The following is a 23,513-nucleotide window of genomic DNA, read 5'->3' as shown; positions in this document are numbered from 1 at the left end:
CCTCATTGAACGTGCATGTTTAGCTTTGTAAAATGCGAGCAAAAACACGTTTGTCAGTGCATTTCGCTGTTCATTACCTTTATTCCGCCACTTGTCCATAGGGCGAGTGGGGTCCTGTTTGACATCGATATTTTGCGTAATTGCCACATGCGCTCTGTTTTTTCGTGCTTTTCAAAGATTGGATGGCTGAAATTCTTTGACCCAACATAAAATGCTCTTATCGGCGACATTGGGATTCTCACGGCACATTTTGTACCGCATTTCTGTGCGAGCATCATTTGCTTCTAGCCATGGTACATCCTGTAGCCACATTTCAGCAAAAGTCCTTTTTTTCGGTAGCTCCGGTGACGTCTCTGTCGTCTGTCTTTTGACGGGGGTGGGGGAACACGGAAGTAATTACTCAGTGTGGCCTGCCTCTTCGACATTTTGAGAAGTTATTTTCTCGTGTCCGCTGCAAATACACTGCGTATCTAAGCCGTTGAGGGCCAGCGCGTTTGTCTACGTCCAGTACGCATGCGCGCATGCGGACCACTTATGTGCACCCCTGTCTTTTACCCTTGCTAAATCCTGCTTGTTTTTCTCATGGAACCTGCAGATGCATGTGTTGACTTGCATCCATCATTTCTTTTTTCAAAACGAAATGTCAAAATTCTGAATTAGTCTCAAAATCATGAAATTATACAGTAGGTGTATCAAATGTGATACATTTGGCAGTATAGGGTAAATTTATTGTTTTTGAATTGGGTCAGTATGTCACTGTCTATCTTCTTTCTCCGCCTGGGACTCAGACAAAGACTGCTTCATTTCCTAGGTCAGGGTTGGCAACCCAAGATGTTGGAAGAGACATATTGGAGCAAAAAAAACAAAACAAAAAAAGACAAACAAACATGTCTAGAGCCGCAAAAAATTAAAAGCCTTTTACATGCCTTATAATGAAGGCAACACATGGTAATGTCTTAGCTATTTTAGCCTACTATCAAAATGACCAAGTTGGCTACAAATACTTAATGAGCCTTTATGATTATTGCATTTAACACACTATCAGGCGCACCTGCCTTCAATTGTCTCAAGAGCCGACAATGCACTTTATAATCCGATGTGCCTTAAATGTGGATCAATATTGATTAGTCATGGTATGACATTCCATTTGGCTCAACTCCATTTTGTGGATGCATAAAGCAATGCCAACCACTTCGACTACTTCTACTGTGCCTTATAATGCAGTGTGTCCTATACATGAAAACGGTTTTAAATTAGGCCATTCATTGAAGGTGCGCCTTATACTGTGATGCGCCTTATAGTGCGGAAAATACTAATATAAGAATGTTTGTGTCATGTTTGTCCTCCCACAAAAACCATATTAAAACTTAAAATATATTTCCCTCCCGCATCTTTTTCCATTTTCAAAGATTTTTAAAAAAGCTCCAGGGAGCCACTAGGGCAGCGGGTTGCTGACCCCTGACCTAGGTTCATTGAACCGTGTACAGGCCATTGACGGCGCATTGCACCGTGGGTAGCCAATGAGTGACTAGTTAGGCAGACCAATCTGAGAAACTCACATTAAAAAAAAATATTGCAATGGCTACCTTGCCAAATTCTGGTGTTTTTTTCTCCACTATGAAACATCAGAACAAATCAATTCTGTCTTTTCCCTTAATTAAACAATATTATTTCCAATAGGATGTACTTGATTATGGTTTTAGAGAAAATCTGAGATCAGTTTTGGATTTTGCACCCAAAACATACTTCAAAACAACTGTCAATTCTTTAAAATTGTGCTTGCCATAACTTGTATTGTTCACTGCCATAAATGGCGATAAAATAATCGTTGCCAACCCTCCCAGTCAAAATAGTTGGGACGTCAATCACACTCAAGCAATTAAGAATGCTGTCTTCTGTTTATGGTCATTTTTTCTCAGGGAGTGGACAATGCACTTAACGATTTGACTCCTTGCTTACTCGAAATTGGATCCACAGGGAGCGGATGGTGCTTGCCTGCAGCCCGCATGCACGTCACAGTCCTGACATCAGCACTGAGCTTAAATACCCGCACAGTGGAGGAGCACGTAAGAGAAAAACACATTAAGTGAGGGGCAAGTCGCACCTTATGCTCTTCCTGCAACTTTTCCCCACAATTTGTGGGATGACATGTTGCAGCATCCAAAGTAAAAATTATTGAGTTGTTTTCTTTTTCTTCTAAATGATGATCAACGACACCATAGCGTTGGACACGAATACTTCGGGTCACAACCACAGCGCACTCCCCACTCTGAAGCTGGAATCCCGCTCACTGGTGACCTCGGCCACCATGTTCGCCGTGGGCGTCCTGGGGAACCTGATCGCCATTGTGGTGCTGTGCGTCTCCAAAAAGGAGCAGAAAGAAACCACCTTCTACACGCTGGTGTGCGGCATGGCCATCACGGACCTTGTAGGGACGTGCTTCACCAGCCCGGTGGTGATCGCGACCTACGTGGCAAGCGAGTGGCCCGGCGGGGCTCTGTTGTGTCACTTCTTCTCCTTCTCCATGCTCTTCTTCGGCTCGGCCGGCATGTCCATCCTGTGCGCCATGGCAGTGGAGCGCTACCTGGCCATTAATCACGCGTACTTTTACTCCCAGCACATAGACAAAACCATGGCCCGCTTCGCTCTTCTGGCGGTCTACTTGGCCAACATGGTTCTGTGCGTCATGCCCAGTTTCGGCTTCGGCCAGCACGTTCGCCACTTCCCGGGGACTTGGTGCTTCCTAGACTGGAGGGCGACGGATCCCCTGGGTGCATGCTACTCGTTGGTCTACGGCGGAGTGATGCTGGTGCTCATCGCCGTCACGGTGCTGTGCAACCTAGCCGTGTGCAAGTCGCTGGTGAGCATGAACCAGAGGACCGGGATCGTCCGGGCCGAGGCGTGTGAGCAGGGCGGATCCAGGAGACGCTTTCCCCGGTTGCAGTCGGTGTCATCGGCGGCGGAGATTCAAATGTTCTGGCTGCTCGTTTTCATGACCATCGTTTTCTTGGTCTGCTCCATCCCTCTAGTGGTAAGAGTTGGTGCCATTATTGATTTCAATTTTATGTCAGGAAATATAAGACTTCTTTCGTTGGTGACTTTTCTTTGGCATAATTTAAAAAAAAATATATATTTTTTTAAATTAAAAATGTGACAGAATTCCATTTAAAAATTGTCACTGCAGATGAAAGTTGATCTTATTTAATCTATTCACAAATAGATTCAGCATGAATTCTGTTTTGTTGAATTCATAGTAGACTAACAGGTGGATACAGGATCATATTGTACAGTATCTTCTGCCATCTAGTGTCAGTCTAAATCGCTGGAATTAACCCTAGGGGATTAATTAGATGTCATTGACGGCAATAGACGTCCAATCCATTTTGACTGACAGCGATCCTTCACAGTTAAAATAGCCCCGTTAATAACACTGAAAAGTGAGCATTCAAAGCCAGTCTTCACATTTTAAATGAATTTGATGTCTATTATTGTCAGTGCCATTAAATGAGTTAAATACTATGATATATATATATACAAATCATGAATAACAAAAAATAATATCATTCGAATTGAATTTAAGTTTAAGCTAAAATTTTTGTTTTTCAGGGGTTTTTTAATAGCCTAAAAAAAAAATCGGTATTCTCTTTTTGGCTTATTTTTTATGCATTTTAATTAAAAAAAAATCAGAAAGAAAAAATATATACAGGGTGATTCAAAAACAATGTGCCAAAATTATCACGCATTTATTCATTTTAAAATCACTGAAATAGATAAATTATTAATTATTCATCAATTAATTAAAAAAAATTATAAGAATCAAAACAAGGATTTTTAACAAGTAAGTAATTCTAACAAATTAAAAGTCATATCGGCTTGATGTTGTCTGTGCCGCTGGGTGTGGTCACATTGAGCACTTGTTATATACAGTTATATACAATACTTGGTTTTGGCACATTCTTTTTAAATATCCTGTATATACCTGTAGTGCTTGAAGAAAGCAGATGGTTATTTGCTTCTGCTTTGGTAAGCAATGATACAGTCAAGGGTGTAGGTTTGCATATACCGGTAGGGACATAACACTCCCAACTTTTCAGGATGCTAATTGTCCCCACCAACTTTAATGCAACCTTATTTGCATTATATAATGAGTTCAGTTATATAGGGAATTTAGATTCTCTTCCCATATGTTGTAAGGATAAAATTGACTCTACCATTATTAAGTGAATTGTTTACATTATGTTTATGTTTGCTAATAAAAACGACTTTTAAGTTTTCAAAATGTTTCTTTAGTAGTTTTTGAAAACAGGTTTGACTCGAACAGTGTATCACCTGAACCAATGCACATAAAAGTTAATATCAGTCGATACGGATATATTTTTGCATTGATCATTTAGCCTATCGATTAATTAGGTTCATATTCATGAGAAACGTGGCCCTTATTCCCGTTCACCCAATTTGTTTGGTCTTATTAATGTCCCGTCCCCAGCAAAAAGTGTGCATGCAGGTTACGCTGTTATATCGTCCCTACTAATGTTGAGACCAAATCTACGCCCTTGGATACAGTTACAAAATAGTCACTGTCCAGCTATTCTCGATGAATAGTTTTTGGTTGCAAAGCATATTTAGCTAAAATGTTAAACCCAGACAAAGAGGTGGGCAGAGCAGCCAAAAATTTTACTCAATTAAGTGTGGTGTTACTTGAAAATAATATCACTCAAGTAAAAGTAAAAAATTATCCAGTGAAAAGAATACTCAAGTAATGAGTGACATTGTGTGTAACTACATTTTTTTTTAAACAATGGTAGTTTTTTTTCTCTCAGCACAAACTTATCTATATGAACTGTTGTTATAATGATACTGTACAATAACCCATATTGCATTAACCCAAAGAAAGAAAAAAAAAAAAAAAGACAGAAATTAAGCATTATTGTTCCAAAGAGCAAGAGTGCCCTCTAGTGGAGAAAATAGCTCCTAGTTTGAATAGTGAATACTTCCTTCATAGTTACTATTATGAAGTTAAAAGGATCATATCTCCGGTTTTCCATGGTCAATCGGTGCCAAATGAAAAATAGGAGAGAGGTTTAAATCAGCATTTTCGAGTCATATTGAGGGCAGCGCTCTTCATCAAATACTTCATTTTTTTTACGGTACTTTAAAGACGCCACGTGATTGAACAGGCTGGCGTGATCATAGAACGGCAAGCTTGAGTCATATTGGTGTAATGGAGTCAAGTGATTATTGTTGCAACATCTCATTAGTAAAATTGGTAGAGCTACTCTTGGCGTTGCTGGCAAAAAATAAATAAATAAATCGAATAAGCAGAATAAAGAGGAAAAAAATGTAACGACTCTTGTGTAGCCCAAAGCAGCAGAGTAAGAGTGCGTTTTTTCTTCACAAATCTACTCAAGTAAAAGTAAGAAGTATGGCTTCGTAAAACTACTCTTAGAAGTATATTTTTCTCAAAAAGTTACTCAAGTAAATGTAACAGAGTATATGTAACCATAGACGTAGTTAAAAGGGGGGACTTTCCTATATATTGATTTTAAAATTAAGAGTTTTCCTGTAAAATATTGTCTATAAAAGTTGTAAAACACTAAAACAAACTACAAAAATGAATGAAATAAAAAAAAAGAGATATTTTATAATGGGACAAATTTATTTTTTAAACAGATCATGTGACTAGCACCTTAGACAGTCATTTGCTTTGCTTAACCAAAACCACCCAAAGATCGAAAAGGGCAAAAGTTTTTCAAACCTAAGCTTTCAAAAGCGACAACAACCACTAAGCAAGAACCAATGATTAAAAATGTGGACCATGAAACGCAAGAGACCACCGTCAAAATGGTGAGCGCAGTTTCAAATTGCGCCACTAAAGACGCAAATTGTACAACAGAGACACCACCGGTGTCTTGCCAATGTAGTTACCCCCATCAAAAATTGTATCCCCTGGCCGCGGGAGTGGGCACACACATTAGTTTTAGTGATGTCGACCTAAACAATTAATTGAAGCCAAAAAAGAACCACAGTTATATATTTTGGACATTGACATTTATTAAACTGGAGAAACTCCATGATGGACGGGCCATGTTTTAAAACCTTGTAGATAACTACATCACCAAAACATGGAGATCAAGCAAATCAGTGCAGCACAGTGGCTCCGCCCAGGGGATACAATTTTTGACGGGATAACTACATTGGCATGACACTCGCAATGGATGACGATATTGGCAAAAAGTATAGCTGTCCTAAGCATTCTCCTCAAGAACGATGGGAAACAAAAAACGCCCATTTTCAACTTATTATTATGAATATTCTTGTAAGTTAATTTTATTGTTGACACTGTATTTCGGGGCCATCAACATGTTGTGCCCCCCGTGCCCCAATGTCAAACTCTGCCTATGCATGTAACGCGTTACTACCCACCTCTGCCCAGAGTAGTACGTAAATAAAAATGTACTTTACAGTATAATCAAACCGATTAATTGAGTAATTTCAAACATAATTAATTGGTGATTATTCGACTATAAAAAATAATTGCTTGTGTGTATCAGGTGAGAATCTTCGTGAATCAGCTTTACGACCCTGCTTATATTTCCGCCGGAGGAAAGCCCGACTACCGCAGCGACCTCTTGGCCATCCGTTTCGCTTCCTTCAACCCCATTTTGGACCCGTGGGTCTACATCCTGTGCCGAAAGAACCTGCTCCTGAAGGGCTGCGGTAAACTGAAGCGGGCAGCGACTCGCATGAAACAAAGCGATGGCGACCAAATAGGCTGGGTCGGAGGTCAGGACTCCCCTCCGTCTTTCAACACCAACGACACCAGCTACGCGTCGATAAGCAGGAAAGACTTGGTGGAACGGCGAGTGCCCGCTGTGGACACACCGTCCTTCACCAATTTCTCCACGAGACACGCGTGGGACTATGACACTGCTCGGGTCAACTTCCACCCGTTCAGTGTGGAGGCCAGCACCGTTCCCGGAGGCGAGGACCAAGTCCAGGCGATTCAGGAGCTGGGGGATTCACTGAAGGCCTCACCAAGACACCTCGCTTCCGTGCATGTCAAGAAAGGCGAGATGGTTACATGCACGTTCAGCCCACCGAGTTCCTGTCAGTCACTAAAATGCCTCTAATGCTGTGTTTTGTCAAACCTTAACTGAGCCAAGACACTTATTTTACAGTAGAAAAATGTAATTGCACTTATTGAAAACAAACTGGGAGGCCTGGCAATGAAACATTGCTGTGAAAATGATCAAAATTTAAATGATACAGCATTTCTATAGCTTTTCCGATAATTGTGACTGCAGAACAGGGCTGCCACAAACGATAACTTTGGTAGTTGATTAACCACTGGCAGAGGTGGGTAGAGTAGCCAATTTTTTTTTTACTAAAGTAAGAGGAGCTTTGCTTCTGAATATTACTCAAGTAAAAGTGGTAATAAAAAAATTTACTCAAGTACAAGTAAAAAAAAAATATTCATTGAAAAGAATAGTCAAGTAATGAGTAACATGGTGATTAACTGCTTACAATGTCAGATTTTTTTTTTTTTTTAGTAATGGTATATTTTCTTTCTCAGCACAACTTCATCTATCTGAATTGTCATTATTATACTGTACATTAACCGACTACATGACCACATTAGGCCAAAAAGATGACACAAAAATCATCAAATTCAGACCACAACATCACTGAAAAATCACCTGTCCAAAGTGCAGGACTGCCTTCTAGTGGACCAAAAATTATTACCTCTGATTGGTATAATGGAGTCATGTGGTTATTGTTGCAACGTCTCATTGGTAAAACTGAGACATCCACCGTCAGGCATCTCTGGCAAAACAAAAAGTCAATATGTCAATAAAAGAGGAACAATGTAACTAATCTAGTGTAGCCCAAAGAGTTGTGTTTCTTCTTCACAAATCTACTCATGTAAAAGTAAAAAGTATTGAATGATAAAACTACTCTAAGAAGTAATTTTTCTCACAAAGTTACTCAAGTAAAAGTAACGCATGACCCACCTCTGACCACTGGTTATTTTTGCGATGAGTCGACTAACTGGTTCATGTATGAACAGGGGCGCTGGAAGTCACTTACAGCAGGGGGTGCTGAGGACCTTTTTTCCCCTTTAAAAAACAGCCAAATTTGTCGTGCTCGTGCTTTTTCTCCATACAAGGCGGGCGCACTGGCAGCAAACACACATACTGGATAGTTTACGTACCACTACTAGGCTACTACAAAGACAGCATTCTATATCACCTACAGTATGTGTTGGGAGTTTTGTATTGGTAATAAAAGCGCCCGTGTATTATTATGCAAATCTCCATAGTTTGACGGTGCAATGAAACACAAATCTGGGCACTATTATAAACTATGATAATCAGCTTCATTTTTCAACCTCGAACTGAATTTCAGAAAATTCCGCTGATTTTGTTAAAAATAATCGCTAATTCGATTTTGCACAATGTTAACGCTTCCTCTGTCATCAGTTAACTTTACCGTTCCAATAGCGCCTTATCCAACATGACCTGGTAGCAAGCAAGGTGTCAGGTGGTGATCATGTTATTAACAAAAAAACAAAAAAAAATCAACATGTATATTTAATTCCCCTAAAATAAATATGCTATTGTTTCAGTATTTTATATTTATTGATTTATTTTTAACAACAAAAAATCTCCCAAAACAATTTTTTTCTCCCCCAACACCAGGGGGTGCTGTAGCACCACCCTACTTTTCGCGTCACTGTGTATAAATCGCCTTATCACATATGTACTAGTGTGAGCTTAACATTTCGATGTAAAAAAAAAAAAAAAAAAAAAAAAAAGTTGGACCATGAATGTTATGTAACTGTATGATTGTTTTCAAAAGCAAAAGCAGATATTTGCAAATATCTATTTTTGATTAATTACCAAATGAATTACATAAAAGGCAAGAAAAGTCAGAATACTGTATTGACCAGTTTCTCCTTTTTTAATTCTACATTTTCAATAAGTAAAAAATATTGAAGAACTAAATAAATAATAGAATATGACCCCCCCCCTTCCCCGTTTTTTTTTTTTTTTTTTTAAGATTAGACAATTTTGGCACTTTAAGTCAACAATGTCTCTTAAGGATTATTCCACTATCAAAATACTTGACGATTAATTTGATAATAGATAGTTTTCGATTAGTTTATTAATGTCACAGCCCTCATGTAGCACTCCATAAAACAAACACATCTTCACCAACCTTTTGTGTATTTTACAGCATGAAAAGTGTATTCATGCCTGGAACCTGAAATTGCTTAATTCTTGGATCCCCTTCAGGGTTATCCCCGATTATAAACTCAATGCATTTAACTTCTGCTGTGCCAGTTTCCAAGTGAGGAAATGTATGCAAAAAAACATCATTATTATACCCCATGGGTACAAACAAAATTCCAAATGTACTGTATCTATTTATGTGACTTGTTTGTGTATTAACACAATGCATGATGGTGTTGAGGTGTACTTTAAAACAATATGCTGCTAAGTTTTAACCTCTCTGTGCCACAGAAAAGTGATGCAGGGACAAATGAATGTATACAATTTGTCAAAGTTTTGTTTTTCTATCAGTGCGTGGAAATGTTTTGATGAATCCATTATGAAACTGTTACTTTAATGACAAGTGGTGTTTGTTGAATGTGTGTAGAGAAGCTAAGTAAAAAAAACAAAAACAAAAAACTGATAATAAAAAAAAAATGCATACCAACCCGTCAGGAATCAGGACATTTCTACTCAGCTCAACACAAGGTATACAAAGCAGTCAGAATGAGCGATCAGATAGCATAGAATAGGATACCAACATACTCAGACACACAAGGGATTCACACGAATACTGGGTTTACACTTCATATGGCTGATTTGTGTACACTCCACCCCTCCCAATAACTTATCTTTCTGACTCTCCCACCCTCTTCTTTTTCCCCTGGTCATCAGGCCCCCCAAATGGTGTCAACTTGAAACACAACTGGCTAACGATAGCACAAACATATTCATAGTTAGTGTAGCCGTTCAATGTATTTCTTGTTGCTTATTTGTACTTCGTCTGTCTCTGTCCTTCTTTTCTTCTGTCCCCCCATAACTCCTTCCTGTTCACTGCTTTCTACTAATTAACGAGGCATGTTGAATGACCACAATGGGAGTATGTTGTCATCCCATGTGATACATTAAAACTGTTCTGCCCAATCGGACATTCAGATTTCCATTCTCAATGTCAAGCAGCTGAACAGGACAGGTTTACGGGGAAAAAAAGGTATACAAAACAAGGGTGGTGCTACAAAACACACACATGGAATTCTACAGACACACTAAGATATTGTATGTGTATTAGACGTTATAGGGAAAAAGATGTGTCAAAATTGTCATGGTAGTCTTAAGTACACCTGCTTAAAAGTATAATAAAGTGGAACAGAATGCATTGAGTGATTTGGGTCCTATTAGTTTGTCCCATCCATTAATTTTTTTCCATTGCATTTGTCGTTATTTGGATTGATTTGTCGCCAGCAAATCTCAGTGCAAATAAAGTAAAAACAAGCATTGACACTTCCATTTACAGGCAACATAGCATTTTTGTTTTGGGCTATGTATGAAGAAGCTGAGGTGCCTTGAGAAAAGCCACAAGGACGCAGACCAGATTCGAGCATGGCAGGGAGCATGAAAAGCTAAAACACAGCAGGGAACCATTTTGATAGTCAAGCTCTGCTAGCAAAACAGAAAATATAAAAAATAACATCCTAAAATGCAACAAATTTGGATGAATTGAATGGAGCAGAACAGCAAATGTAAATGAAATATAACATACTTACCAGAGATATTGTAACATTAGCGAAGGATGTTTTTGGTCGACAAACCAATCAGTCAGATGCTGACGTCATCGAGGGTCAGTTAGATGAGATTGCCATGGCAACAAATAAAGGATCAAATTCAGTGGAGGAATTTAACGGAATAAAAGTACTTCATTACTGTACTTAAGTACATTTTTGTGTATCTGTACTTTAAGTGTACAAATATGAAGTGGTACTTTTTACTCTTAATTACTCCACTAATTGTCGCCTGCGTTAAGCGTTACTTTTTTAGTCAAATTTTTTCTTTTACCCCAGACAATAGTAGGTGATTTAATTACCTGACATGTTTCGGCGAACACTTCCGCCTTCGTCAGAGGGTCACTGGTGTTTGGTGTGACGCGTCTTTATAAACTGATGAATTAAGGCGTGACTCACTTGTCAGATTGACAGGGGAGTCACACCTTCTGCTGACCATTCACTCTTCCAGGATGCTGCCAGTGGCGCCCCCAGGGGGTGGCCAGGGGTGGCCATGGCCACCCCTGTAAATTTGTTGGCCACCCCACTGGCCACCCCGCTTGCCAGTATATCGTTAGATTGTTGTAGCATCAGTTATGCATTTCATCCCAAATGCAAATCTGCCAGCACCTGCTTTTCCCCAGTAATTATTTTGTTTTGTTAAATGTACACCTTATGCCTAATGTATACATAACACAATAGAACAATTATTGTGGAACACAAAATGTTGACTGGACAGTTATGGACTATGCACATTAAATCATTAGTAACATCAAATATTACACAATACACCAAAGTATATCAGTAGCCGTGTCCGTAAGTCTTTCTGATAGTTTTCCCCTGACCTTTTTACTGCAATAATATCATGAAAACCTGAAATTATGGCTTTTAGTTTTGGTGTGCCACCCCAAGATTTAAGTGGCCCCATCTGGCCACCCCTATGAAAAATTTCTGGAGGCGCCACTGGCTGGTCCAGGTCGTAGGCCCCCTCATCCCTGTTGATGGTCCTCGAGCCCCGCTTGTGAATGGCCTCCCTGATCCAGCGCTGATGTTTGTTTTCCTCGGCACGGATGACTCAATGTGTGATCCATGAGCTGATGAAGACGCGTCACACCAAACACCAGTGACCGTCTGACGAAGGCGGAAGTGTTCGCCGAAACATGTCAGGTAATTAAATCACCGACTATTGTCTGGGATAAAAGAAAAAAATTGACTAATCTATAAGTGTAGGCAAAATGAACTCATTACAACTATTGCATTTTTTGTTTGTTCTTCTCTTATTGTGAATTGATAGTTTCATATTCATCCCTCCATGCAATCAATAAGCCCAGTGTAACTATACCGTGATTGAGCACTAGAGGGAGCAACACGAGTACAAGCAAGGTTAGGCAGGTGAACAGGAAATTGACCAATAAAAAACAACAGTGAGAGCGGCGCGCCTTCAAATGGGTGCAGCCAGTCTTGTACAGTAGGTGGGGGTATGCACCTTATAATTGCTTGCAATCCACTATTGAGATAAGTTTTGGAGGTTTTTGAGCTTCTTAAAGTGCCTAAGACAGCAAAAAGCATGTCTATTTCATATTTCACGCGGTGTTTTATGCTCCTAAATTGAAGGGACTGCTTGGATGTGTGTGAAAGCAATCGATTTATTTATTCAATTTTTTAAATTCCACGCCATGAAAATAAGTGACTTTCAGCTCCAGTCTTGGGTTGAGGAAGAATGCGAATGTGACGTCACCCAGGTCACCATGTCACAACACAGCCACTGCTTTATAGCATGCAGATGGACTGCGGAGTCAGTTGATTTTGCAGATTAATTAGTTTATTTTTCGCATCACACCAGCCCAATATGCTGCAGGCTTTTGTTGCTGCACCAGGGAGAGTGGTGTGAGGCTTTTTGGATTTCCAGAAGATTCTTGTTCTCCGCGATGGGCAAAACAAGTCAGACAACAAGGAAGTGAGTAAGCTTCGTGTTTTATATTATGTCAAATACTAGGATCATGGAAAACATTTTAATTAGGAGGGGGCTTGCATTTTGTGGGGGACAAACCACCGAGAAGGCCACATGGCTGATGACCGGCGGCTTGTCGCACACCATGGTCGCCGGCCGAACAGTGTGCCCGCCGAGAACACGCTTTCCTCGGCTTGGCGACGAGCAGCTCCCCGCTCCAACGTCGGCCGGTTTGTCCACTGAGAATGCCTATTTTCAGTGTTCATTCCCGGCGACGAGTACTGCCAACCCGCCGTTGTTCACGCTCTTTCCTCCGTCTCCGAAGCCGGGACAGGGAAATGACAAAAAGCCAGACTAACACAGGTGGCATAAAATACCGTTTGGAAGAGGAAAAAGTCGGCAGCTTTTACCATTATGCAATAATTTTGCCCTGTCGTACTGAATAAATGTATTATTAATGTTTCATATTCCATTTTGCGCAAGACTGTTATTTGTCTTTACCATACCGTTTATTTAGCAATTGGGGAAAAATACTTAGATAAAAAGAATATTCTGTAAAAATATTGGAGTAGAAAGATTGAAACAATGATGACATTTTGCTGCTCTCTGTCGCATTTCTGAATCTTCCTCATCAATGGGCTGAATTCTAAATCAGATGAAATTGTGACCCTGCCTACATCATCCTCCAGCTGGGGACGCTAGAGTGCTGTAATGACAGGCGGGGCTAAACGGCAGGTTAAAAGACTAATTTCTTGTCATCTGTGCTTTGCCAAATTGTTGTTTGTAGTCGAATTGTCTCAAAATATGATTCTAATCCACATAATAATGCTATTTAAGATTTTTTTTATGCTGTCACAGTCACTTTAAGCTTCAGTTTGCAGTGCAGTCAATTTTATTATTTTTTTTCCCATTCTGCAGGGTTGTATAATATATATTTAAAATATATATCACATTTTGGCATTGAGAGAAAATACTTTCACTTTTTACTTGTAAATTTTAAAGCAAATACTTTTGTACTTTTACTAGAGTAAATTTTTTTCTTAGATAGTTGTATTTTTAGTTTTTTACCCCTGTATCTGTAGTTTTACTTAAGTAAAAAATTGAGTACTTCATCCACCACCGGTGAAATGTGGTGGTGGTGGTGGACAGTACTTATAGCGCATTTATCTGCGTGGCTACCATGCCCAAAGCGCTTTACATTAGCACACATTTACCCATTCACGCACCAATGGGGCTGCTGCCATGCAAGGCGCTGTCAACCCATTGGAGGCAAATCAGGGTTCAGTGCCTTGCCCAAGGGCACTTCGACAGTGGGCAGTCCCAGCCGGGAATTGTACCACTGACCGTTTGGTCCAAGGACAACTCCAGCTATCAACTGCGCCACGGCAGTTGTTTTATGTGACTGGACATAAAACAATAAAATAAAATACACACACTAGAAGTAGGGCAGCCAAAGAACACACTACAGTACAAAATTAAGGAAGTGTATTGATGCCACACTAGAGGGAAAAAAGTCAAACTTGCATTACAATGTGAAAAGTTTCACATTTCAAAAGTGATAAATTCTGTGTAATTATTATTATTAATAATTTCAATAAAAGTTGTCTAAAGAACAAGGGCTCTGTCAGTGACATGGACTGGAAGGAATTGATGGGGTTTTTTTAGCCAAAGGCAGGAGTCTAACTTATCAGTATAGAGTGGAAAAGCTATAACTGAAAATCTATCCCGCCCTAATTTTTGTTTGACAGTCAATTCCATACATTACAATTTAGACTGCAAATATATTGCATTGTATCGCTACAGATGGATGCTGTGCTCTCTTTATAATGATGTAACTTAATGTCATGATCCCATTGCAATCATCAGGCTCAAGTGTGTGGGATACTTTTAGCAATGATATTTATTATGCACACAATGTCATTCCACTGGACGTCAGTTTGAGGTGAAGTTTTTATCAAGGTGTTTTTTTTTTTTTTTTTTTTTTTTTTTTTACTAAAACATATCCAGAGGTGAACCCGTGCGCATCTACTCTTTTCCTTATTTAAGGCGTTGGATTTCAGCACCTTTATGAATTATGTACATTACGTATAGGGGCCAGAATACAAATAACATGAAATCAGACTTTTGGCAATAAATAGATATACATCTACGATACAGAGTGGAATAAAACAGCTCTCATACAAAGCTATAATAAATAAATAATTTATCAGAAATAAATATATTTTACTTTTATACAGTAATACGTGAAGATGCATGGCATCCATTTGGCAGAGCTCACTTGAACGTTGAACCCATTTACTTGTTATTGAACTTCTGGGAAGAGTTGAGCCGGCATTGCTGTGAGTGGTAAATATTGAACTTTTAACCTCCGTCTGTTTGCTTGTTTTCCATTATAAACCGTGCGCGTGCGGTCTCGTGAGTCACGTTAACGGTGTCCAGATTTTGGTTCACAACAGGAAAAAGTGCCATTGACGGCAATAGACGTCCAAACCATTTCAAAATCTCTGATTGTGACCTTTGCCTGCTAGCCCTGTGATTCCCAACCAGTGTGTTATGAGAGGGTTTTGCAATAGAAAAGATTGAAGATGACCAAATTGGTCGTTTTTTTTTCTTTTTTGTGAATAATGAATTTTTCTTCATCTATCAACTGCAAGTGTGTCAAACTGACAGATCATTCACCGGCAGTGTCTCCCAGTCAAAATAGATTTGACGTCCTGCGCAGTCACTGATGTTAATGAGTGCCTTAAAAAGAGTTAAAACGCCAATTAACGGTGATACGTCCAATTTATTACGACTGGGAGTGGCTGGCAAAGATCAAATTGGGGTACAGTAAATTGTAGATTCTACTGCATGATGTTTAGTGACAGGCAGAACAATTACACAATCTTCCACTAGATGGCAGAGGCTACATGCCTGACCTGTGCATCCACTTTTTGTGGCACCTAGGATTGGTGCTCTGGCTCAATAAAGGTTGGGAAACACTGGCCTAGAGCTCACCCTAAAAAAAAAATTTTTTTTTTTCCTGCTCAGTCTCATTTGTCTTCTTCAGCCCATACAAATGCAGCTAGCAGCCGATAAGGATGTGATGGTCCTCCACGTGGTCTGAGCGTCCATGAAAGAAACTGGTTCATAGCGTTCGGGTCTGCAACACGGGTGGGTGCTGACCTTGCGGGCCGTACGTCGTGGCAGCGAGCCGTTCTTCAGTAAAGTTTTCAGCGCCAAGTCATAGTTAGTCCTGGAAGACTGGCAGGAGCCCACGCAAAACTTGAAAAGGATGATCTCGTCCGAGTCGAAGCCCAATCCCAGATCGCGAACTTTCATCTCTCGCTTCTCAACATGGCAGTCCTTGCTGCTCTGCTTGCTTTGCTTGTTTTTACTACGGGATTTTCTTTCTCCCTTCTCGCTTGTTTCATCTTTTCCCGTCTTCTTTCGCTTTTTTTTCTTTGGTTGAAGTTCGGAGGCGTCCAAGGAACGCGGCGCGCGGACAATCAAGCGAGAGCTGGGATCATCGTCCGCTTCGTCTGTGACGAAAGGGTCTGAAAAGTACAAATAAGAAGAGCAGTGAATGATAATGTTTTAGTACCATTGACGATGATATACTTTATGTTCAATCCATTTTGACTGGGAGAGGCTAACAGCGAATGATCGCTGCCTGCCCTCCCAGTCAAAATAGGTTTAACGTCAATGGCAGCCAGTGGGCTAAAACTTAGGAACTTGAAAGAAAAAACAGGACCTAGCATATATGACCTTCATATAAAAGATGGTTGCTCACAGAATCTTAATACAATGATAAAAATACAATGATAACAGCAAAATAATGTTTAAACACTATTGTGTGACACACATGACATCAGTGACACAACGCCACGTGCATGCAGCACATAAACACTGATTCATCGAAAAAGGTAGATGTATCTAAGTAGATAGGCAAACAGAGTATTTATAGTTTTTGTACCTGTGCAATATGTCTCAGTCTTTCTCTGTGTGAGACTAAAGCCCCTTTCATTTACACCAGAACACCGTTTAAATCCTAGGCCTTGTATGTGAAAGCAATTTCCCGGGTCGACTGACAAGGAGATTACGCGGACATTTAACAGGTCGTGTCTTAATATAATGTCCGGGACTTTCTCGGGATGACGCGTATGGGACAGCAAGCGTTAAATTCCCAGATCACAGCACGATGGCTGATGACGTAAATATAATGGCGGGCCGATCATCACTTCTTCAGTAAGACGAAAGGCGGTAAACAAACATCGCAATTATCAACATAGCAAGCTGGAAATGAATGAATAAATGAAATATGAATGAATGAAATATTTATTGTCATCATCATCAGTATCATTGACAATCATTGACAATTACAAAATGTGATATGATTTGCCCGAAGGAAGAAAGAACCGAAGAAAAAGACAAAGGCAGATGGGAGGAAGCATATGCTTATCAGTTTCCCGTCCCCCCATACAGCTAAAGACGCACAATCAGACATGGTACAGTTACATACATCACATGGCCACAAACTGTACAATAACAGAATCAACAATCTGGGTTAACAATAACTCTGCGTCCAGTCAAGCAGCTCCATTGCGGTTGTTGATCACCCAGCAGTCTCGTACACAAGATTAGTGGTCTGAGTTTCAGGGCGTACGAGGTTATGGCTTTGTCATTGTCCCTGACATTCTAGCATCTATTTGTTGTGGGAACATTTTGTTGTGGCTATGTGTGTGGCAAAAGTGTTATGTGTATCACAGCTGGTGTGAGTAGCGACTCAAAATGCTTTTCTTATAAGTCTCTTTAAAGGGTACATTCCTAAGGTGTACATGGTGGCAACAATTGCCGCACACAAAGATCACTGTAACAGTTTTATCAGACATGAATGTATGAGGAAAAATCAAACAACTTGTTGTACATATTTTATCACAAGATTAATGTCCCACAACAAAAGAATATTCGTTTTAAACAGTATCTTTTCAATATACTCAGTAAGCTGGACATTTGAATCAGGAGCTCGGTAGACACAGCAGATAATTATGTTTTTACAATTGGGGATAAGGAGCTCAATTGTAATACATTCCTAGCTTTAGAAATAGCTAAATTAAACTAAAAACATAACGAAATTAAATTGCTACTGGATCGTAGGGCCGAGGAAGAGAGTCCATCGTCCATCTTTGGAAATGTGTGGTTTATTATTTTGCCGATGTTAGTGTCCGCAACTGCAGAAACAAGGTTGTACCTCAAAGCAGACAAAAAAAAAACGGAGGCATACGTTCAAGGATTTATTAAATACAAACAAAAATAAACGCGATCGCGGAAAAGGAGGAATAACACAATGGGTCCGTGACAGTAGGTTGACAGGGATCAGTAATACTAACTTAAGCGATATGGCAGAGGGCCGATAAGACAACAAAACAAATACACTCAAATACCGGCACAACGTAGGGGATTCCAAAACAAGGGCGGCAGACGAACAAGCTAACAAATGCACGAAATTCGGGAGTACAAGGTGTCGAATGGCGCCCAGCAAGTTAATATCTCCGCACCAGGCATGTGCTGGTATAAGATTCTGACAGTATGGTAACCTAAAGCAAAAATATCAAGGTTTCAAGGTAATGTAATTACAGCTCTAAAATGTGTTACTTTAAGATACTGTATCTGGAATAGAAAAAAACTTTTTTCCATTGAACAGGATTTTTATTTTTCAAAACATATTAGCAAATTAGAACATAAGTATGATGTTAAGTTAAAATAAATTAAAAAAAAAAAAATAATAATAACTACAGCATTCTATATAAAATTTTAAATAAATGCAGTACTTTAGGTGAGTGTAAACCCATAGCCACAGCTCAACATTATTACCACCAGAACAAAAATAATTGAATTATTTTCCATAAAAAGCACGTGTGTATGAGTGTGTATCATGTTTACATTATACACACACTTTTGTTTGTCAACACAAACAATTGCCAGAGAGAAAAAAAACACATTTTATCACTGCTAGACACACTAAACACCCTGTAGTTAACTCTAGTAGCTGGTGGGAAACGTTCATGATAGTGTTTATTCCCCTTTAATTGTGTAAAAATATGAAATCAAATTGGAGGTATTGCCTCCTCAGCAGCCATCCCCGCAAACATGTATTACATGTCGGTTGGCCCTCCTCCTCTAAGCTGCGGCTGTCTGTCACTTTTCTGTAGCCGAAGTATTCCCATACTAGTGAATTCGTTTTCTTCAATGGGGGAAAAAGTTTAGGGGTTTCACCGCCTCCAGCCATCGTGTAGCACAGCTTACTCACTGACACCGAGCAACAACCGGTGGGGGAGGGTTGATCCTTGCAGCTGGAAGTAAGGGATTTCTCCATGCATTTTTGGGACATTAAAAAATTGCTAATACCGAAGGGACGTTATGACGGAACAGTTTTTGCGGTTTTGAAACCTTGACGTTTTCATACCACGGTATACCTTGAAACCGGTAATCGGCACATGTCTACTCGGCACCCTTCTCTTGGATCGCCTGGGTGTAAATACAGTCTTGAAGAGCTTGAATTGGCTGCGATTACGATGTCTGGAACGCTCCCAGAACCAGCTCTGTAACAAAACACGATTTGACCATCATTGTGACAGCCGATGTCGACCAAAAATGACCTGGTCATAAAAACGTGTCAGTAGCCCTCCCTGCACAGAGAGTGCCAGTGGGCAACACGGGAAAATGTCTGAGAAAGTGTCCAACAGGTGTCATTCCCGAGAAAACTCTACATATGTGAAAGGAATGACGCGAATAAATCCTGCGTCACCTTACACGGGAATTTACCGGGATATGTTTGTGAAAGGTGCTTTAGACCAAGGCTGCTTTTCTTCTTGGGTCCATTAAAGCATGTTTTGGTGATTGAAAGCACATAGCACCTTGGGAAGCCAATGCGTGATTTGTAGGCAGGACAATCTGAGATATCGCTTTTGATTAACTAATACCTAAACTAAAAAAATTTTTTTAGATTAATCACGTTAAAATATTTGATGCATTTAACGCACATGCCCCGCTCAAACAGATTAAAATGACAGCACAGTGTCATGTGCACTTGTTACTTGTATTTTTTTGGTGTTTTGTCGCCCTCTGCTGGCACTTGGGTGCAACTGATTTTATGGGTTTCAGCACCATTGTGTAATTATTGACTATTGACTATCAATTATTGTAATTATTGAAAGTTTTACAAATTTTATTAAAACGAAAACATTAAGAGGGATTGTAATGTAAAATTTCTATAACTTGTACTAACATTTATCTTTTAAGAACTACAAGTCTTTCTATCCATGGATCGCTTTAACAGAATGTTAATAATGTTAATGCCATCTTGTTGGTTTATTGTTATAATAAACAAATACAGTACTTCTGCACAGTATGTTGAATGTATATATCCGTCTTGTGTCTTATCTTTCCATTCCAACAATAATTTACAGAAAAATATGGCATATTTTATAGATGGTTTGAATTGCGATCAATTACGATTAATTAATTTTTAAGACGTGATTAACTCGATTAAAAATTTTAATCGTTTGACAGGCCTATTAAAAATATCTGACAACGGCTATTTTGGATACTTCCGGGAAATATTTAGCTATTATTTTCGTTTTTCTCCACCATTACACATCAAAAAAATGAAATTCTGTCTTTGCATGTTATTAAACAAGATTGTCCTTTGACCAAATTAAGTTGAATTACATGCAATTTTTCCTTTGATCCTGCTTCCATTAAGCCTTCAATCTATGTTATCCATTTCTCTGTCCATCAATCCATCTCATCCTTTGTGTCCTTTCTACAGCGGATGTGTCAAACTCAAGGCCCTCGTAAAATCATTTTATATGGATCCACTACTTGAATTATTGATGGCCATGTGATACGTAGCAGTATCAACATAAACTACAGATCCTAGCTCTAACAGAATGATATAAGAGCAAAGAAAACGGCGTGTTCATTTGTTTGTGCCTTAACCTCTGCTGAAAAGTACACTTTTAATTGATGTTTTAAAAAATTTTTGCAGCATTATCAGATTTGGATTTTTATTTTTAAAGTTTAAAATATATTTACAGTTGTACCTCTAGATAAAAAGTTAATTCGTTCCAGGACCTTGTTTGTAAGTCGAAATGGTCATATGTCGAGCAGGATTTCCCCATAGGAATACATTATAATTCCATTAATTCGTTCCACAGCCCAAAAAGCTACACTAAATCCTTAATAAATACTGCTGTTACTATTACAAATGGCATTTACACATAGCAAAACACATTAATGATACGTAAATAGAAATCGGAATAATATAATAAAAATAATAATAAGTCCTGTAATAATGTAATGAATCGGGTTCTAATGTGGCAGAGGGTTTTTTTCTCTACCTGAACGCACCGCTTGACTGACGTGACAAGAGAGAGGAGCAGTGCGGCTGAGTTTACTTTCGCTTTCAATGTTTTCCTAAGTACACCGTCAATTGCTGCGGACATCAGGCATTTTGTGTTGGATAAGTTCTGAAAGAAATGATAAAAACCTGACAAAGCTGACGATTTCTTTGACGATGTAACCACAATAATAATTGTCAACTTAACTTATAAAGACTGGCGAACGGTGGTCGGAGGAGGACCGCGGAGATGTATTGTTAAGCCAGTTCACGGATGCGCACCCCACGCTCATATTTCTCTATAATTTGCGTCTTCATTTAGAAGGTAAGCATCGCCTTTTTCCTTGTTTTACCACCTGTACCAACCTTTTTAAAACCTGTGTTGATTTCTGTCACAAGAAAGTCAGCCATGCGTCCGTCTGCGGTGCTCTCATGTCGTCATATTTCGAGCATGTCGTGGGATGTAGAAACAAATGGCGAGTCAAATTTTACGCCGGATGTCGAAAAGATCGTATTTCGAGGTACCACTGTATTATTAAGAGCGTATGAGCAAAAAAATCTTGGCTATTTAATTCAATATATACGTAAAAGCAATGTTTTTAATTTTTCTATGTTTTTACCTGTATGCTCACATTTGAGAGCAAAGAAAATATTAAAGTTTCAATTTATTTATTCAAGAATTATGTTTATTTCTTTTTTTAAAATTATGTTTATGCTAAGAAAACAACATTAACAACATTTAAATCTAAAGAATCGACCCATCCAGGCCTCTATTCCCCATATTCAACTCTTTTCTGTGTTCTCGAAATAAAGTCTATAGGCTGGAAAAAACAAATCTACATAATAATGACTTTTCATAGGTAGCTCTTGAAAAACAATGCTCTTTTAGTATGTTCCTTACCATATAGATGATGCCACGGAGAGTACATGTAGTCTTCCTGCTCCTCTGACAGCGTGACAACTTGTTGCTCCTCTTGGCCCTCCAACAATGGCGCCGCGTGACCCAAATCCAGTCCCGCAGCGGAATCGCCGTCTTCAATGTGAGCTCCGTCAGCCAGAGGCAGCAGAAACAGGAGCACCCAAAGCAGCACCTACAGGATACAGAAGGCTTGTGAGAGTTTTTCGACTTTATGACGCTGGAGTCTGGTTTTTTTGTTGTTGTTTTTTTAAAATTAAAAATGTTGACTTTTGGTTTGTGATTCATCCTTTTATCTTGGTGCAGGAAGCATAGAGCAGGTCGTACGAACTGCGCACGAGTAAGAGCGCATGTACACATGAAGAAGATCGTATTTGCGCACACGAAGAAGAGCGCACGCGCACACACGTAGTCGCCAAGCCGAGTGAGAGAGAGAGAGGGGACAGATTACAGCTGCAAGCCTGCGCACACATTTGTTGCTTTTGAAGCATCCACAGAGGCACCTGTATATAACACATTGTGTACTGTTTATTGTGCGTTTTCAATTGTGGTCGAATGCTTACACTGCTGGCCAAAAGTATTGGCACCACTGCAATTCTGTCAGATAATGCTCAATTTCTCCCAGAAAATGTTTGTAATTACAAATGCTTTGGTAGTAATAACTTCATTTATTTTGCTTGCAATGTAAAAACACAAAAGAGAATGGAAAAAATGAAATCATTATCATTTTACACAAAAATCCAAAAATGAGCCAGACAAAAGTATTGTCACCCTTGGAAAAATCATGTGATGCATCTCTAATTTGTGTAATTAACAGCACCTGTTACTTACCTGTGGCACATAACAGGGGGTGGGTAATAACTCAATCACACTTGCAGGCAGTTAAAATGGATTCAAGTTGACTCAACCTCCATCCTGTGTCCTTGTGTGTACCACATTGAGCATGGAGTAAAGAAAGAAAACTGAAGAACTATCTGAGGATGTGAGAAGCAAAATTGTGAGGACGAATGGGCAATTTCAAGGCTACAAGTCCATCTCAAAAGACCTGAATGTTCCTGTGTCTACCGTGCGCAAAGTCATGAATAAGTGTAAAGCCCATGGCACTGTGGCTGACCTCCCTATATGTGGACGGAAAAGAAAAATTGAAGACGAAACGAAACGAAATGAAAGATTGTGCGGATGGTGGATAAAGAACCTCGACTAACATATAAGTTCAAGCTGTCCTGCAGTCCGAGGGACTCTATGGTACGATACCAAGAAAGACCCCACTTTTGACCCAGAGACATAAAAAAGTTTGTAAAACTTACCTGAGAAAGCCAAAAACGTTTTGGAAGAATGTTAGAGCTTTTTGGGAAAAGGCATCAACATAAGACTTCACAGGAAAAAAAAACGAGGCCTTCAAAGAAAAGAACACGGTCCCCACAGTCAAACATGGCGGAGGTTCCCTGATATTTTG

At 39.4% G+C, this 23,513-nt stretch overlaps 2 protein-coding genes across 4 annotated transcripts in view; one reads left to right on the top strand and one right to left on the bottom strand.

The window, feature by feature from the left end:
- Positions 1–2,200: 2,200 nt before the first annotated feature.
- ptger4c (prostaglandin E receptor 4 (subtype EP4) c) lies at positions 2,201–7,209 on the top strand. The gene is made up of 2 exons (XM_057857501.1): positions 2,201–3,031; positions 6,552–7,209. Exons 1-2 carry the CDS (start codon positions 2,201–2,203, stop codon positions 7,128–7,130), a joined length of 1,410 nt encoding a protein of 469 aa, XP_057713484.1. The 3' UTR covers positions 7,131–7,209.
- Positions 7,210–11,663: 4,454 nt separating this feature from the next.
- LOC130930416 (neurturin) overlaps positions 11,664–23,513 on the bottom strand; it is a 92,981-nt gene continuing 81,131 nt past the window's right edge. For all 3 annotated transcript variants that reach the window (XM_057858370.1, XM_057858368.1, XM_057858369.1), the window contains 2 exons: positions 22,043–22,232; positions 11,664–16,297 (listed from right to left, as the gene is read on the bottom strand). In XM_057858370.1, the coding sequence (XP_057714353.1) occupies positions 15,807–16,297; positions 22,043–22,232 (681 nt within the window). In that variant the 3' untranslated portion in view covers positions 11,664–15,806. The remainder of the gene's footprint in view (positions 16,298–22,042; positions 22,233–23,513) is intronic.

This window comes from Corythoichthys intestinalis, chromosome 14, assembly GCF_030265065.1.
Source record: "Corythoichthys intestinalis isolate RoL2023-P3 chromosome 14, ASM3026506v1, whole genome shotgun sequence".
In the NCBI taxonomy this organism is placed as follows: domain Eukaryota; kingdom Metazoa; phylum Chordata; class Actinopteri; order Syngnathiformes; family Syngnathidae; genus Corythoichthys; species Corythoichthys intestinalis.
The sequence above is the reverse complement of the archived record's forward strand: the minus strand, read 5'-3'. Positions and strand labels throughout refer to the sequence as shown.